General features: G+C 45.1%; 1 protein-coding gene across 1 annotated transcript in view; it reads right to left on the bottom strand.

The window, feature by feature from the left end:
- Positions 1-17734, bottom strand: part of LOC147663799 (olfactomedin-4-like) — a 160823-nt gene that overhangs the window by 86062 nt on the left and 57027 nt on the right. The window contains exon 3 of the mRNA XM_086950196.1: positions 7215-7271. Coding sequence (XP_086806322.1) covers positions 7215-7271 — 57 coding nt within the window. The remainder of the gene's footprint in view (positions 1-7214; positions 7272-17734) is intronic.

The raw sequence follows: 17734 nt of genomic DNA, 5'->3' as shown, positions 1-17734 counted from the left end.
TCTCCTAGCCGAACTAACATCCTACAAAACATTTTGACTTGAAATTGTACATCCTAACGTTAAGGGCCAACGGCAAGGTCGTAACCGGTGTCAGATCCCTAAACCAGAAATACCCCCCCTCACTTGTGAGGGGAGCGACCGCACAGAGGCGTACCTCAAGTGCATCTACCAATTTCCCTTGGACTTGACGGGGGCCCCAATGAACTCGACGCCATTTAACGGTCGTCCGAGGACTCGTGTGAGGTGTCTAAAAGGTAGCGTAAACCCCCTCCCGAACCCCACACAACTTACCCCATCTGCCGTCGCAGATGTCCTGGCCCCGGGAAATTCCCCAGGAGGGCCCGTAGCCCCTCCTATCCAGGAAGGGGCCTTGACCACCTTTCCTTTCCTTCCGGCGGCCTATCCTTAGAAGGGACCGCCTCCCCGTTGAGGGGCCAATGGCCACCTCCCCCGAGCGCTCCCATCCGTAATGGGTGACGCCCCCCCATAGGGATCTTCTAATTACTGCTCACCGATCATGACCTTACCGCCACAGGCCGGATAGTTGACCGGCTATCCGGACCCCCCACAACCACTCCTGCCTAAAGGTCATGTTTTAAACTCTTTAGCCAAGCTATGAGGTCTCCTATGAGTAACTCATTCCCCACCCGGGACAAATGGACCCCATCTCCCAAATACATACTGTCCCCCTTGATACAACCATGCGGAATAGAATGCAGTGTACTTGAACGAAACAGTCTACCCAACTTGTTATTTACCTTCTTCACTGAGTGATTCAGAGCAGGAATCGAAATTGCCCCCCGCCACACTTTTCGTGGAATCATATGGGACCATGCAATTGTGCACCCTGGAACTCTTCTCGCCAACCAACTTACAGTGGAAAGCATTGCCTCGAGAAGCAGTCGTCTACCAGTGGTCACCAAATCATTACCCCCAAGATGGACTATGATAATAGACGGCGGTGACCTTGTCCGCCCTAACAAACCCTCGAAAAAGGATTGAAACTGGGCAATACAGAGCCCGCCCTTTCCGTAGAAGGACACCCTGTACCCGTATTCCCCCGCCACGTGAATCATGTCACCTGCTTTGAATACGTCCGCGGCACGCCTCACGTATGAGTGGCCCACGACCCACACCTCCTTTTTCGCAGCCGGTGATGTCTGACCGCTGGTCCCCAGGTGTCGGGTCGACTGCACAGTCCGCCCCGCCTCGTAAGCTTGCGCAACTGAAAACCAAACAAAAACAAGAAGCGTGAGTACATCATTACAGCTTCACAACATGTGCAACCGCACATACCTTTTATAACAGTTCGAGGACCAACGCCCCACACGTTTTACTTCTTCTACACTCAGACCCCTGGCTGTAGCCTCAGTAGCAGCCCCTATCCGAAAGGAATGGGTCCCAAACTCGCCGGGGTTCAAGCCCGCAGCCGAAATCGACATCGCAAGCACCCGCTGGAACTGAAACCTCGTCAGTGGGGTGGCGTCAGCGTGTCTCAACAAGGTCCCCCCCATGATGCCACCCTCTGCGCCAAATATTCCTCTACGCACACCACAGGGCACATGGAAGACCCGGGGATCCTCTGAATGATTATGCAGTCCCCATTTGCACCCTGATCGGTTTTGGACCTACCAAAAGAGACTGTCATCGTCTCTCCCCTGACCTGAATGTGCTCCCGGCACAGTCCCCCCATCGTATCCTGTTTATTCTTCGCCACCAATTCGCTTATCCGCATAGCCCCATGGAATGCTAGCGCAAATGCAGCTCGGAATAACACTGCTTCGTACTGGGATGAACACGTTGCCGGGAGTACGGAGAATAACAGGGTCAACCTATCCAGACCTATCGGGTGCCTCTCATCTACTCTGCGACCCTCAAGGCGTTGCCACCCACGTAGCGCTTTCTGCACCACAAAGGACGCTGTCGGGTCCTGGATCCCATGAGCCCTTGCCATAAAGGACATGGCGGCCCGATGCCTCTGGGCCGTAGCTACTGATTTGCCTGCCTGATGTAAAGACAGCAGAAATCTTACGACAAGCTCTTCCTGTCCCCAAAGCTCCCCCCCAGCAGAACCCAAAAAGGACAAATAGGAACGGAACGCCCCTTCATATGCCTTCCTTGTCCTGGGTGCTAGACTCTCTCCCACGAGGTTTTGTAGTTCGGGGCACCGAGAGACCAGAGAGCTTCGGGAAAGGGTGCTGCCACCAGGTCCGCTGTGGGCAGAAAACCCCAGAAGGCCTGCATACGGAAACGAGAAAGCGCATCAGCCGCTTGGTTCAGTACCCCCGGGACATGTCTTGCCCTAAAGAGCACATTCAACTGCATACACAATAACACAATTTCTTTGAGCAGTCTCAGAATCCATTTGCAACGTGCTGCCTGACTATTGATACACTCAACCACAGTCATGTTATCAGACCAGAACACCACAGAGTGATCCCGAAACCCCTCCGGCCATGTTTTCAAGGCCACCAAAATAGGGAAGAGTTCAAGAAAAGCAATGTTACTCGTCAGCCCGCACTCGTGCCACCATGACGGCCATTTTTGAGCCGACCATTGTGTACCAAATATGGCACCAAAACCTACACTCCCCCCCGAATCTGTCCAAAGCCCCAGCTCCTCGGAGGACACTGCCGGCTTGTTCCAGACAATTCGACCATTGAAATCCGCCAAAAATGTCAACCAAATGCGCATGTCCTGGCGAACCTCTGCCGAGAGCCTCGTGCGGTGATGTCCTTCCTTGAGGCCGACCATGGCTTGTGCAATCGAGCGGGAAAAGGGGCGTGCCATTGGCATTACTCTTAGGGCAAAATTCAACTGACCCACCACCTGTTGCAATTGATGCAGGTTTACTTTTGTCGCACGAATACATGTATCAAGGGATGTCCTGAATTTTAACACTTTTTCCCTGGGTAATCTAAAACAACCTTCTTCCGAGTCGAGCTCGATCCCCAGAAACTCGAGCAAAGTTGAGGGACCCACAATCTTACCTGGCGCCAATGGCACACCGAATTGCTTCATTAAGACACAAAATTCATGTAAAGCCTGTCCACACTCAGGATCCCCGGCAGCCCCCAAAAACAGAAAGTCATCGAGATAATGCATAACATGCTGAAAACCCGTCTTCCTAGTGAATACCCATTGCAGAAAACAACTGAACTTTTCAAAATAGGCACAGGATATAGAGCACCCCATTGGCATACATCTATCCATGTAATAGTGACCCTGAAACATAAAACCAAGGAGACGCTGATCGTCTGGGTGCACCGGGAGCAACCGGAACGCTGACTCGATGTCTGATTTTGCCATCAGCGCCCCGGGCCCCAGGCGATTCAACATGGCAACGGCCTCATCGAAAGATGCGTACCGCACCGAACACACTTCCGGGTCTATCGCTTCATTAACGGAGAGACCACGTGGGGCTGACAAGTTATGTATCAGCCGAAACTCACCCGCGTCCTTCTTGGGGACCACCCCTAGAGGGGAACAAACAAAGTTAGCAACCGGTGGCAAATCAAATGGACCGGCGACACGACCTCGAGTCACCTCCTTCCCAATCTTTACCTGTACCACTGCTGTATGCTGCAAGACCGACAGTTGATTCTTACAGTTTGCTACACCCTGAAAATCCCCCACTGGGATGCGGAAACCATATGAAAACCCGTCTCGCAACACCCCAGCGGAAGCATGATCCGGGTATTCGTTGAGACAAGGAATCATTGCCATGGTATCAATCGGAGTAGGTAAAGGCGCCCCTCGGACTATTTCAGACCTGTTTGGCGCTTCCCCTACCACCGTTATCACCCGTTTTGGCTCTGCACATGGACTCAGGATGGGATGGCTACCCACACCCCCCACATTCATGTCTGAACTTGCATGACCCCTGAGGCCTCGTACATTTTCCTCTGTTAAAATTCCAACAAATCCCCTTTTTACCTGCGTTGCCACTCGGCTTCCAGTGGTACTCGTTACCTGCACCCGTCCGAAAGGGTGTCCCAGAGGATTGGCGGGAAGATTCCCCCCCGTTACTCCCCGACAATAGCACTTTTAACATTCCTGAACTCTCCATTTTTTGCCATGAAACGGAGTCGAAACAATCCCAAGTCAGAACTGGGTCGTGCTCCTTAGCTTTTCTAAAAATATTGTCATAACAGAACCACTGATTGCCCCCGTACGATACGGAATACTCCATGATACGTGACTGATAAATAGGCAACTCGGTCAGCAACTCGGGCCTGCGCTCGCCCATGATGGAGGTAAAAATGCCCCACGCTCTGCCCCAAGTACCTATGTTCTCATCAACCTTAAAGGCGGCCATTTTTGCGCGCCAAACACCCGGATGCATGAGCTCCTTTTGGCTCTTAACATGCTCCATCTCGTAATGGTCGGTAAGCAAAGAAAAAATGTTCACATACTTATTCGCCCAAATCTTTTCCTTAATTTCCAGTGGAACATGCTGAGCCACCTTCTCCCTACGTGAAGGTACAGACCCCTCCCCCGCGATCGGCAATGGCCACTTACCTGAACCAGATGCTGCATTTGCCGCCGAACTTGGGCCTGTTGCATTTTCCGCCGCCGGAACTGGCGGGGTAACAGAAGATGGTGCCTTCGCAGCCTCTCTAGATTCCCGCAGTTGTCTCATTACTGCCCGGGCGTCGTCAGCCGTGCTGCCCTCACTATCTTTTCCCAACCACGCTGCCAATTGTGCCGCTAACTCGGGAGGCATATCTTCCCCGGTCACGGGGGTGACCACTACGGGGATCGGATGCCCCTCCTTCGGAACCGGGGTTGGCTCCTCAAGTGGGGTATCGGGAACCGGGGTTTCCCCCCCAAGTGCCCCCCTTTTGGACCTCTTGCCTCTCCCACCAGGGACTACTCCTGGCAAAGCTGGTCCGATGACTCGCTTCGGTCCTCCCTCCCCGTTCTTAGCCGCCATCTGCTTCTTCAAATCGGCTACCTCCTTTATGAGCATGCGGAGCATCTGATCGGTACCGACCCGCTTTCCGACCTTCTTGCCTGGCATTCTCAAACGAGGATATCTGTAAAACAAAAAGAAAGATTACAACGCTCAAAATTGGCTCTTCGTTCCGTCTCGAGCTCACGTGCAGCGGGGAGGTGCAGCTTCAGAGCACAGGAACAAGAGGATGCTTTCTTGGCTTGTTGCTCCTTTTATCCGTCCTCGGGCGGGCGTAAACCCGCCCCCGCCTGCCTCCGAAGGCGTGGCCGGCCGCGTCAGTGTCTAGGACAACCCACTCTAGGGCGGGAAAAGGCGCGCCCCGGCTACGCCGCTTCGGGCATACCAGCCGGGACTCGCCTCCCGCCCAAGATGGCTTCCCGGGGGGATCGTGGTACTCCACCATACGTTCGGGGGGACCGAATGGTCGCCCCTTTCCATCCTTTCTCCAAGCTACTTCTGATGAAGATGATGCTTACCCGCTTCCTTCATAAATGCTCTCTCCTGAGAAGCTCTCTTATCCCTACTCACCATTGCCAGCATCTCCAACACTAATTATCTTCCCAAATACCCTCAAGGTGGAAACAATCCTCCCACTGCTAAAGAATTCTACATTAGACTCTGATGACCTAGACAACTACTGGCCCCTCACACATCTACCCTTCATTGCCAAATCTACTAAAAAGCTTTCTGCACTCAACTCCATAATCATATCAGTGCTAACCATCTTGTGCATGATGACCAATCTGGCTTCAGCTGACCTTGCTTGTAACTGCCACAGCTGCCAAAAAATCGTAGGGCAATAGTATCACTTAAATAAATGGTGACACTTCTAAGTCATAGAACAAGAGTTAGGCATGTACGTAGGTAAATGGAAAAGTAAAATTTGAAAGACCTTTTTTATATCGCTTAGAAGAATAACAGATGAAAACACAATGGTGCAAATTCACATACCTCTTTTGAAAAGTCAAAAAGTCAGAGGTCTCCTGCTGAATTTAGAGTAGATTTCTAACTGTTATGGCTTCACAAAAACTCTTAGAAGTATTTGTGGAAATACATACAAATAGTACAAGTAATGAGTACTCCTTTTGCCTCACACTTACACCTGCAGAGCAAAAAATGAATTACTGATGATGATTAGAGCAGCTACTTCAAGAATGTGAATTACAAATGAAAGTTTTCACATCAAAGCAATTATTTAGCTCAAGAGTATTATAAAAGGCTAAATATTTAACCTTACAAACACACTAGAGCTTTTTATTACACTTTGATGTGTGCTATGATTTATAGGTTGCATGTGGTGGAAGCTTAGAGTTGCTGGTCAGAAGTACCCTAACGATTTAAACTGGGACAGCGATGAAGTTTGGATTCATGATAGTAGGCAAGGGGACATCTTGTGCACCTTGAGTCAAGAGTCGCAGTAGCTGCAGGGAGAGTCTCATTATCCAATGTAACTTAAATCTGTGTTCCAGAGTGTAAGTAGGCATTCAAATGCCTAGGACTAACATACTTTGCCTAATGACATTCACAGCACTTCCATTTATATAAAAAACATTTTCAATGCAAGTTAAAGAATCACACAACACAAATGAGAGTTGATAGTAGAACTACAAATAATTTACGTTTGGTAAAGATGAAGCAAATTTGATTGTGTCCAATATAGTTCTGAACACTATTCCAGAACATCTAAACATCTAAAAGTAATTCTGATACATCTTTACACATACTTTTGTCCAGCAACATCAATGTTTTTTTTAATTGATAAAGATTTACTTTACAGAAATGTGGACTATGTATTAGAAAATTAATTAATACTTTTCTAAACATTCCGTGACCCAGAATGGTGCTTTGGAATTATTTTCTTACAACAATTACCATTAAAATTGAACTTTTCTCCTATACTCTGATTGGGGCACTTGTCAATGCCAGTACTACACCTTTCACATTCATTTTCCAGAAGCAAATACTTATCATTATAGTTACCGCTGACCAACAACTTTAATATTTTTTGACCAGCAACATCAATATTTTTTTAATTGATAATGATTTAATTTACACAAATGTGGACTATGGATTAGATAATTAATTAATACTTTTCTAAACATTCCATGACCCAGGATGTTTTGGAAGTATTTGCTTACAACCATTACCCTTAAAACTGTAACTTTTCTCCTCTTATACTCTGTGATTGGGACACTTTTCATGGCCAGTACTACATCTCTAACGATTACTAGAAGCAAATACTTATCAAAATAGTTACCTTCGACTGAGGCTCTGGTAAAAGTACTGTGTTAGAGCTGCCTAGAGTTGTATGGGCCTGAAAGAAAGGAACATATAACTTGTCAATTCTGATTGAATACTATTTGTATTGCTAGAATACAAATTCACAAGTAAATCATGCCACATTAGAACATGTACTCACAACAAGCACTATCTAAATGAGAACGCCATGCTGAGTTCATTGACATGTACCATACATCTAACCCATTACAACTGCACATTAACACAGACTCATATTAATATTCTGTAAATATATTCTAGCTCTGTATTCAAACTTGTCTGCATGTTTTAATGAAAGTTTATGTCCACTTGTAGTGGGATGCACCACGTCTTAATTTCTTTGTGTGGCAAGAACACAGAATTATGGTAGAGCTGAGTAAATTATGTCAACAGGTGAGGTGGGAAAATTACTAGTGCCATATTTCTTGCAACTTGATTCCCTGCGCATATTTGCCATCCTTCTTTAGTCTTTATTATAAGTCTATACCACACTCCACAAACAAATGCAATGCCATCAGCCTCTGTTCACTAAAAAATAAAGATGTTGATCAGCACATCTATAACACTGTCAGAGGGTACCTCTCACCTCTAGTCTTGCACATGAACAGAAGATGCTGATTCCCAACTCCCTCTACAAGGTCCTCCAGAGCCCGCTTGGGGAACTTGACTCTAGGTAACCCCGCAGGGGGAAAGGGGAGTGGATAAAATAATAAAGGTACACAGAAGAGACTGCACTGGAACTGTTCCTCAGCTTCTCTTGTTAAATCTGCCTGCAGACCCAACTTCGAGAGAACCTGTAGTATGTTCAAGATAAACAGGTTAACACATCAACTAGCTACTCTACTCTTTCTCAATAACTCTTTCTTTGTCCTTTTCTTTATCTAGCTTTCCAGGAACCTTGCTCCTTTTCTTCTTGGTGTACTATGTTTTTGGACTTCTTCAGTAGATATCTCCTAAGAAATGAAACTAGCTTTATTAATGTGCCTTAATACTCCACTACAATTACTTTTCTTGTTTGGTATCTTACCTATTTTTCTATTATAGACGCTTATTTTCTTCCTCGGTATTCAAGTCAGTTGTCTTTTCTATTCTTAGCACTATTTTCCTAACTACACTACCTAAAGAGCTCCTGTCTAATACTGTCTCAGTAACTAGCTAAAAGCTAATACTATGTTTCTTTTTCTTCTTTAGAATGCTGGACAATGATACAGTCTCTGGAAAAGCTTTTCAATGGTAAGTACTTTACAACCTTTTAGTTCGTTATGCCGTCTTCAGTATATTATTTACAAAACACTGTTCAAGTTCACTTATCTCTTCTTCTTCTTCTATCTGGCAGGATATGCGCAGGAAGCGGAGAACCACAAAACCCTTCAGGAGACCAAAGGTAGGAACTCCGCAATGCCGCGGCTCAGCTGCTTGTCGTTTTGAAGACTGGAAACCTCACACCCGTCTTTCCTCACGTGTAGTGAAGTAAACTGCTGCCGGAATAATAGAACTTCTCCCGCGTCTCTAATTCAGTATGCGGTGAAGTTTTCTCACAAAGCTTTCTCCTCAAAATACTCGGCCTGAATGACAGAAGCGCGAAACACGTCTGCCTCCGGATTCTACTTCGGTGAAGTGAGCGGTTAATTGCACCCGCGCGCTTAACCTAGATTTTCACACCTGTTGCCGTGTTGAAAGACTGGAGCGCGTCTGCTTCAGTCTCCCTGGCCGCCACCTTGGAATTCCATGTTGCAATGAATGCAGTCCATTTCCTACACTGGGGACATTTTCCTTTGCCATTCAATGCTGCTCCACTCGCCACAGCCGAGATGACATGGTTAGACTGGGGAGGATTCCTGACAAACACCAAGACTGCTTGTCCTCTTACACCCATCTTTTCTTGTAGAATCCCACAATTGTCATCCTTCCAAGTCCTGTGTCTCCCAGTTCTCGTCAACATACTTTCCTTTCTCAAAGCTACTTCTCATGAAGATGATGCTTACCCTCTTCCTTCATCATTGTTTTATCCTGAGAAGCTCTCTTATCCCAACTCACCATTACCAGCACCTCCATCACTCATCATCTTCCCAGACACTCTCAGGAAGGAATCATTTTCCCAGTCCTGAAGAATTATACATTAGACCCTGATGACCTACCCAACTATGGGCCCCTCACGCATCTACCCTTCATTGGCAAAACTACTAAAAAGCTTTATGCACTAAACTCCAAAATCACATCAGTGCTAATCATTTTGTGTTTGATGACCAATCTGGCTTCAGCTGGCCTTGCTTGTAACTGCAACTTCTGCCAAAAAACCTTAGGCAATAGTATCACTTTAATAAACTCGGACACTTCTTAGTCATAGAACAAGAGCTAGGCATGTACGTAGGTACATGGAAAAGTAACATTTGAAATACCTTTCTTTATGTCGTTTAGAAGAAGAAAAGATGAAAACACAATGGTGCCAATTGACATACATCTTTTGAAAAGTCAAAAAGTCTGAGGTCTCCTGCTGACTTTCGAGTAGATTTCTAACAGTTTTGGGCTTCACAAAATCTCTTTGTATTTGTATTTGTGGAAATATATACAAATACAAATAGTACAAGTAATGAGCACTCCTTTTGCCTTACACTTACACCTGCATAGCAAAAAATTATTGATTATGGAACTTTTGGAGCTGCTACTCCAAGGATGTGAATTAAAAATGAAAGTGTTTGCATCAAAGCAAATATTTAGTTGAAGATTATTATAAAATGCTAAATATGTTACCTTACAAACACACTAGAGCTGTTCATTACCCTTCGATGTGTGCTATGATTTATAGGTTGCATATGGTAGAAGCTTAGGTATGCTGGTCAGAAGTACCCTAAGGATTGAAACTGGGACAGCGATGAAGTTTAGATTCATGATAGTAGGAAAAGGACATCTTGTGCACCTTGAGTCAAGAGTAGCAGTAGCTGCGGGGAGAGTCTCATTATCCAATGTAACTTAAATCTGTGTTCCAGAGTGTAAGTAGGCATTCACATGCCTAGGACTAAAATGCTTTGCATAATGACATTCACAGCACTTACTTTTATATAAAAAATATTTTCTATGCAAGCTAAAGAATCACACAACACAATTGAGACTTACTAGTAGAACTACAAATAATTGACCGTTGGTGAAGGTGAAGCAAATTTGAGTTGTCCATATATTGTTCTGAGCACTATTCTAGAACGTCTAAAGGTAATCTGATACTTCTTTACACATACATTTGTCTAACAACATCAATATTTTTTTAATTGATAATGATTTAATTTACAGAAATGTGGGCTAAGGGTTAGACCATTAATTAATACATTTCTAAACATTCCGTGACCCAGAATGTTGTTTTGGAATTATTTGCTTACAACCATTACTCTTAAAACTAACTTTTCTCCTCCTATACTCTGATTGGGACACTTGTCATGGCCAGTACTACACCTCTCATGTTTACCAGAAGCAAATACTTATCAAAATAGTTACCTTCGACGGAGGCTCTGGTAAAAGTACTTTGTTAGAGCTGCCTAGAGTTGTTTGGGCCGAAAGAAAGGAACATATAACATGGTAAATCTGATTGAATGCTATTTATACTATTTGTATTGCTGGAATACAAATTCACCGGAAAATCATCCCACATTAGTACATGTACTCACAACAAGCACTATCTAAATATGAATGCATCTAAACCATTATAACTACACATTAACACAGACTCATATTAATATTCTGTAAAGATATTTTAGCTCTTTATTCAAACTTGTCTGCATATTTCAATGGAATTTTATGTCTAGTCGTTGTGCGATGCACCACGTCTTAATTTCTTTGTGTGGCAAGAACACTGCTTTATGGTAGAGCTGAGTAAATTGTGAAAACATGTGAGTGTGGAAAGATTACTACTGCCATATTTTTGGTAATCTAATGCCCTCTGCACACTTGCCATCCTTCTCTTGTCTTGATAAAGAGTCTATCCCACACTCCACAAACAAATGCAATGCCATCAGCCTGTTTTCAGTAAAAAAAAATCGATGTTTATCAGCACATCTATAACATCAAGACTACTTGTCCTCTTACACCCACTTTTTCATGTGGAATCCCACAATTGTCATCCTTCCAAGTCCTGTCTCTCACAGTTCCGGTCAACATATTTTTCTTTCTCAAAGCTACTTCTGATGAAGATGATGCTTACCCTCTTTCTTCATCAATGTTCTCTCCTAAGAAGCTCACTTATCCCTACTCACCATTGCCAGCACCCCTATCACTCATCTTCCCAGACACTCTCAAGTCAGGAACAATCCTCCCACTCCTAAAGAATTTTACATTAACCCTGATGACCTACACAACTACAGGCCCCTCACACATCTACTCTTCATTGGCAAAACTACTAAAAAGCTTTATGCACTCAACTCCAAAATCATATCAGTGCTAACCATCTTTTGCAGGATGACCAATATGGCTTCAGCTGACCTTGGTTGTAACTGCAACTTCCGCAAATAAACCTTAGGAAATAGTATCACTTAGTTAACTGTGACACTTCTAACTCATAGAACATGAGCTAGGCATGTAAGTATGTGCATGGAAAAGTAAACTCCGAAATACCTTTTTTATGTTGTTTGGAACAATAACAGATAAAAAGCCAATGGTACCAATTCACATACATCTTTTAAAATGTCAAACAACCATAGGTCTCCTGCTGACTTTCAAGGAGATTTTTAACTGTTGTGGCTTCACAAAAACTCTTAGAGGTATTTGTAGAAATATATACAAATTCAACTGCTAATAAGTGTTACTTATGCCCTACACTTCCACCTGCACAGCAAAAAATGAACAGATATATATGTGTGCTGAAAAGGAGCATCCGCGCATTTAACAGCACTGTTTGAAAATGATAGATAATGTACTACATTTGGAGATCTTATTCAATGATAAACCTGTTTGCCAATCTGCTTTTAAGTAATGCACCAAAGCTGCTACAGGCACCCTTTTTGAAATATTTCCCTTGCCACCTTTCAATGTGTCATGGCTTTTAATTCTTAATAATGGCTATGTATTGATACAGGACATTTTTCCTTCCAGTTGATCCTCTATAAGTAGTCAGTGACAACAAAACAAATCTCAACATAAGTGGTTGCATTACTCAATTCTACACAGAGCACGCAAATATTTGATAAACTTGAACATGTTAGTTATTTATGCCTTGTAAGTAGAGTGGATAAGATTAATGTACCAGCAAGTGAGCATGTTAGATACATGCCTTTGTGAGATTGTGCTGAAGGATGGGACTGTTCATTGCAGGGCCACGAAGCTGGAAACATGCAAGATTTGCAAGTTGTCAACTGACAACATACATGATTCCAATTGACCTATCTGGGACACATTTGTAGCATATTCAAAAGATAAGGTCATAGTGATTATCAACAATCTGACAATATTCAGATCCCCATAACCTTAATTACCAAATGCTTCCAGTCAGTAACCACTCCATGTATGCAATTTATCATAGGTGGGTCAAATGTAGTTTCCCAGTATATTATGCATAATATCATAGCTTACTACTAAAAAATTGACTGACAACTTATAATTTATGGTAAATAAGAGGACATTCTCAAGTTCATCGAAGTACCCACACATTTTCTAAACAAAGACATTTACCAACTCTCATCTGACTTAGAAACAAACAACCTGAAGAATTGATGAACCAGCAATTCAGTGATTCCAGTCATTTGGCATGTTGTGCAGAGTCCTCTTTCCTTTGATACCATAGCCTGCTTTGTATCTCAAGGATCTTAATTTTCTTGTTCAAGACTTTGTTTTAATAAGCAAGTAGAATCCACCCGTACAAGATAGGCGAAAATTGGAAATTGGTCTGGGGTTGGATGTGTTTTCTACAATGGTGAGAAGCACATTGTATTCTTTAAATACCCCTCACATACCAAAAGGGCCCTTGATGTCATGCTTCATCATAGGGGTCTTCGCGTCCCTCTACAGAACGCGGCGTGCTACTAACCAGCGGTTATGTGGGAGCACTGATGTAATCACAATGTGTAGTGTGTGAGGGTTGTGAGTGGTAGGGTCCGGAGTGGATGGTAAGTGAGTTTAAAAAATACCATGCAGGTGAGGAGTAAAAAGAATTTTAATATATCTCCATGCTGGTATTGTTAAGAATTAGTGAGGTGGTGGTTTGGTGTATTTAATGTACATAACCTCCTGTGTGTGTTGACATGTTTCGAAGCCTCAAGCTTCTTCTTCAGGATGAGTGCACAGATCCCTACCCTACTCACATGCGACAGTCTACTACCATCTATACATAAGGGATATTCTGTGTAGAATTAATGAATAATGTAGCCAAATGTGCCTACTATGGTCAATTGGGCTGGAACAAAGTAATCCTTAAAATGTCAATCTGTAAAAGAACACAAAAGTACAAAAGGAACATTACATCGGTGGAAACACTCTGGACATGAAGATAACTGTGAGCGTATCAGTGTCAGTGCAGTGCCCTGAAAAAAAGTGGACAAATACTGGACACACACTCTATACTAGTCCTTTCCAGTTGGTCTCTGTAGTACTTCCCTAGGGTTGGCAAAAGAAGAATTCTGGGATAAAAAGGTAGATAGATTGCATACTTGCTATAATGAGGCCAATGGCATCATGAGCCTTCAAAAACGGTGCGGACCTCATGCTTAATTGCACTCTGCAAGGATAAATGCAAAATTCAGCGATGCAGAGGGTGTTCACTTGGTTTGAGTGATGGTGATCCTGCTGAAATGGCTATGCCGTACTTACATAAGTGATTCAAAAAGGGGGTGGTGATGAACAGAGTGTCTGAATTAAGCAGACCACTCTTACCCAGTCAAGAGATCAGGGCTTGATCCATCACCGTTATTTAGCTCACTGCATCACCCCAGTTCAGAACCTGGCTATATGCAAATTAGTCTGACCCAGTGCCTCATGGGAACAGGGCAGACCAAACTACCAAGCCAATTCTTCACCGGAAAGGAGACAAGCTTCCGGGGACCAGTTTCTGGCATTTCAGCCGTCGGCGGACCGGCTTGCTTGAATCCTGGTGGTGCAGTGAGCAAGGGACTCATGTCTGAGTATACCCTGCCACACTTGTGGTGGCTAAAAACGATTCATAAAGGGGGTGGTGATGAACAGAGTGTCTGAATTAAGCAGACCACTCTTACCCAGTCAAGAGATCAGGGCTTGATCCATCACCGTTATTTAGCTCACTGCATCACCCCAGTTCAGAACCTGGCCATATGCAAATTAGTCTGACCCAGTGCCTCATGGGAACAGGGAAGACCAAACTACCAAGCCAATTCTTCACCGGAAAGGAGACAAGCTTCCGGGGACCGGTTTCTGGCATTTCAGCCGTCGTCGGCCCGGCTTGCTTGAATCCTGGTGGTGCAGTGAGCAAGGGACTCATGTCTGAGTATACCCTGCCACACTTGTGGTGGCTAAAAACGATTCAAAAAGGGGGTGGTGATGAACAGAGTGTCTGAATTAAGCAGACCACTCTTACCCAGTCAAGAGATCAGGGCTTGATCCATCACCGTTATTTAGCTCACTGCATCACCCCAGTTCAGAACCTGGCCATATGCAAATTAGTCTGACCCAGTGCCTCATGGGAACAGGGAAGACCAAACTACCAAGCCAATTCTTCACCGGAAAGGAGACAAGCTTCCGGGGACCGGTTTCTGGAATTTCAGCCGTCGTCGGCCCGGCTTGCTTGAATCCTGATGGTGCAGTGAGCAAGGGACTCATGTCTGAGTATACCCTGCCACACTTGTGGTGGCTAAAAACGATTCAAAAAGGGGGTGGTGATGAACAGAGTGTCTGAATTAAGCAGACCACTCTTACCCAGTCAAGAGATCAGGGCTTGATCCATCACCGTTATTTAGCTCACTGCATCACCTCAGTTCAGAACCTGGCCATATGCAAATTAGTCTGACCCAGTGCCTCATGGGAACAGGGCAGACCAAACTACCAAGCCAATTCTTCACCGGAAAGGAGACAATCTTCCGGGGACCGGTTTCTGGCATTTCAGCCGTCGTCGGCCCGGCTTGCTTGAATCCTGGTGGTGCAGTGAGCAAGGGACTCATGTCTGAGTATACCCTGCCACACTTGTGGTGGCTAAAAACGATTCAAAAAGGGGGTGGTGATGAACAGAGTGTCTGAATTAAGCAGACCACTCTTACCCAGTCAAGAGATCAGGGCTTGATCCATCACCGTTATTTAGCTCACTGCATCACCCCAGTTCAGAACCTGGCCATATGCAAATTAGTCTGACCCAGTGCCTCATGGGAACAGGGCAGACCAAACTACCAAGCCAATTCTTCACCGGAAAGGAGACAAGCTTCCGGGGACCGGTTTCTGGCATTTCAGCCGTCGTCGGCCCGGCTTGCTTGAATCCTGGTGGTTCAGTGAGCAAGGGACTCATGTCTGAGTATACCCTGCCACACTTGTGGTGGCTAAAAACGATTCAAAAAGTGGGTGGTGATGAACACCCCCATCACCACCCCATTTTCTGAATCGTACTTACATAAGTAGCGGTACTACCTCGTACAAACATCCCTTCCACAGCTCTGTGGTGTGTGAGGAGTCGGGAGGGTTCAGTATTTATACTCTCCTTAATTGCCTAAGAGTTCCCACCACTCGTGAGGCGTACATGTGGAACGGTATGTGCCCCAATCAGCCTCGGTTCCGGTGAGCCACAGACCGGGAAGTGAAAGGTGGGGTATTGTTAGCCCACTTCCCAACAGACTGCGGCTGGGATGTGAAAAAACACATGCTTGTGTGGGCACGCCCATTAAAGTGCACGTTATGCGGGCCCAGCGGACTTGAAACTAGACCGCTAACTCAAAAAATAGCCTGCGGCTTCGCTGTGCGCGGTCCAAGCTGTTAGAAGTAAAGTGCCCGGCTCGGTGAGTGAAATGCAGTTTCTATTGATAATCCCCTATGCAAGCAAAGTAAAAGAGGGAAAAGAACACCGCCGGTGATCCTTCCACTATTTTGGGGGGATAAGTAAGCATTTTTAGTCGCTTAAAGTATGGTTTATGAAAAAAAAGGGGGGGTTTGCCTATTCAATGTAATTGTATAAAAAGGCACCTGGGGATAGAGTGAATTAGCTAAACCCCTCACACCCCTCAATCTCAATGGATTTACGTGGCTGAAGGATGTATGAGGTGGATAATACATCCCGAGGGGCTAAGTGATGCCTGGTGCACACATTCCACTTCACTGCACAGAAAGGGCGGGGGTATCTAATGGTTACTTTGCTTAGGTGAATTGGTTCCAAGGGATATCATCATTAAGTCCAATGACATTAGTGCCTAGGCGGAAAACCCAGTGCTGTCCTTTCTCTAAGTGGCCAATTTCTGATGGTAATTGCTCTATGATTGTCCACTGTAGGTCATTTACTGTGTGTGTATCAGAAAAGTAATGTGACGCCATTTTCGTGGTGCTTTCTTTACATCGAACATTACTTTTATGTTCGCAATTCAAATTTTGGCTGGTCGTGATGTCATGCCAATATACTCTAGCCCACAGGGGCACATGATCATGTACATGATGTTCTGGCTGTTGGTGAACTTCCTCTGCTCCCACTCACTGTCATTCCTGAATTTCACCTATCTACTCTTTTTGGTCAGGTGGCACGTGCTGCAATTGCCACAGGGATGGTGGCCACGGACAGGCTGTATGTGTGGCTGTGCCTATGCGTGGTCGTGTGTTGACCATCATGTCCTTAAGGTTACTGCCTCTTTTGTGTGCGAACAAAGGTTTTTCTATGTGTAGGTCACCACAGGTAAGGTTTCTCCAATGTTTGTTCAGAATCTTTGATATCTTGTTGGAATGGGTGTTAAAGTTAGTTACGCAGATGAGTCAGGTGTCTGGATCTTTGTCTTCCAATAACACCTCCCTGTTATTATTGCGCACCCTCTTCATTGCTCTGTCTAAGACGGGTGCTGGGTATTATTGGTGGGAGAGTTTAGTTTTTACTACTGAGGCTTGTTTCTTGTAATCAGTAAGGTTGGTGCAGTTTTGCCGGAGGCGAAGAAACTGCCCATACGGAAGATTGTTGGGTAGGTGACATGGATGAAAGCTGTCATACAGCAGCAGACAGTTTCTCGATGTTGGTTTAAAGTGTGTAGTGGTCCTCAATGATCCCCCTTCAGGGTAAATATTCAGGTCCAGGAACACCAGTTGGTCACGGGAGGCAGTGCTGGTGAATTTAAGGTAGGGGTTTTGCTGGTTGAGCCACTCCATGAAGTGATCGATTGATGGAGTGTCACCCTCCCAGATGACCAGCACTTCATCAATGTATCGCTTCCAGGTCTTAACCCCTTCCGTGTGGGGGTAATTACCCCGCTGTGCTGGGGGGCGGGGGCGTGCGTAGTCCCCCCATGAGGCACGGCACTCGTGTGATCATGACGAGCTGAGCTCGTCACGACCACACCCGTTCCTGTGGAACGCTCAGCACAGCAGGGGAATTATCCC

The sequence above is a fragment of the Lissotriton vulgaris genome, unplaced genomic scaffold (assembly GCF_964263255.1).
Source record: "Lissotriton vulgaris unplaced genomic scaffold, aLisVul1.2 SCAFFOLD_1391, whole genome shotgun sequence".
In the NCBI taxonomy this organism is placed as follows: Eukaryota; Metazoa; Chordata; class Amphibia; order Caudata; family Salamandridae; genus Lissotriton; species Lissotriton vulgaris.
The sequence above is the reverse complement of the archived record's forward strand: the minus strand, read 5'-3'. Positions and strand labels throughout refer to the sequence as shown.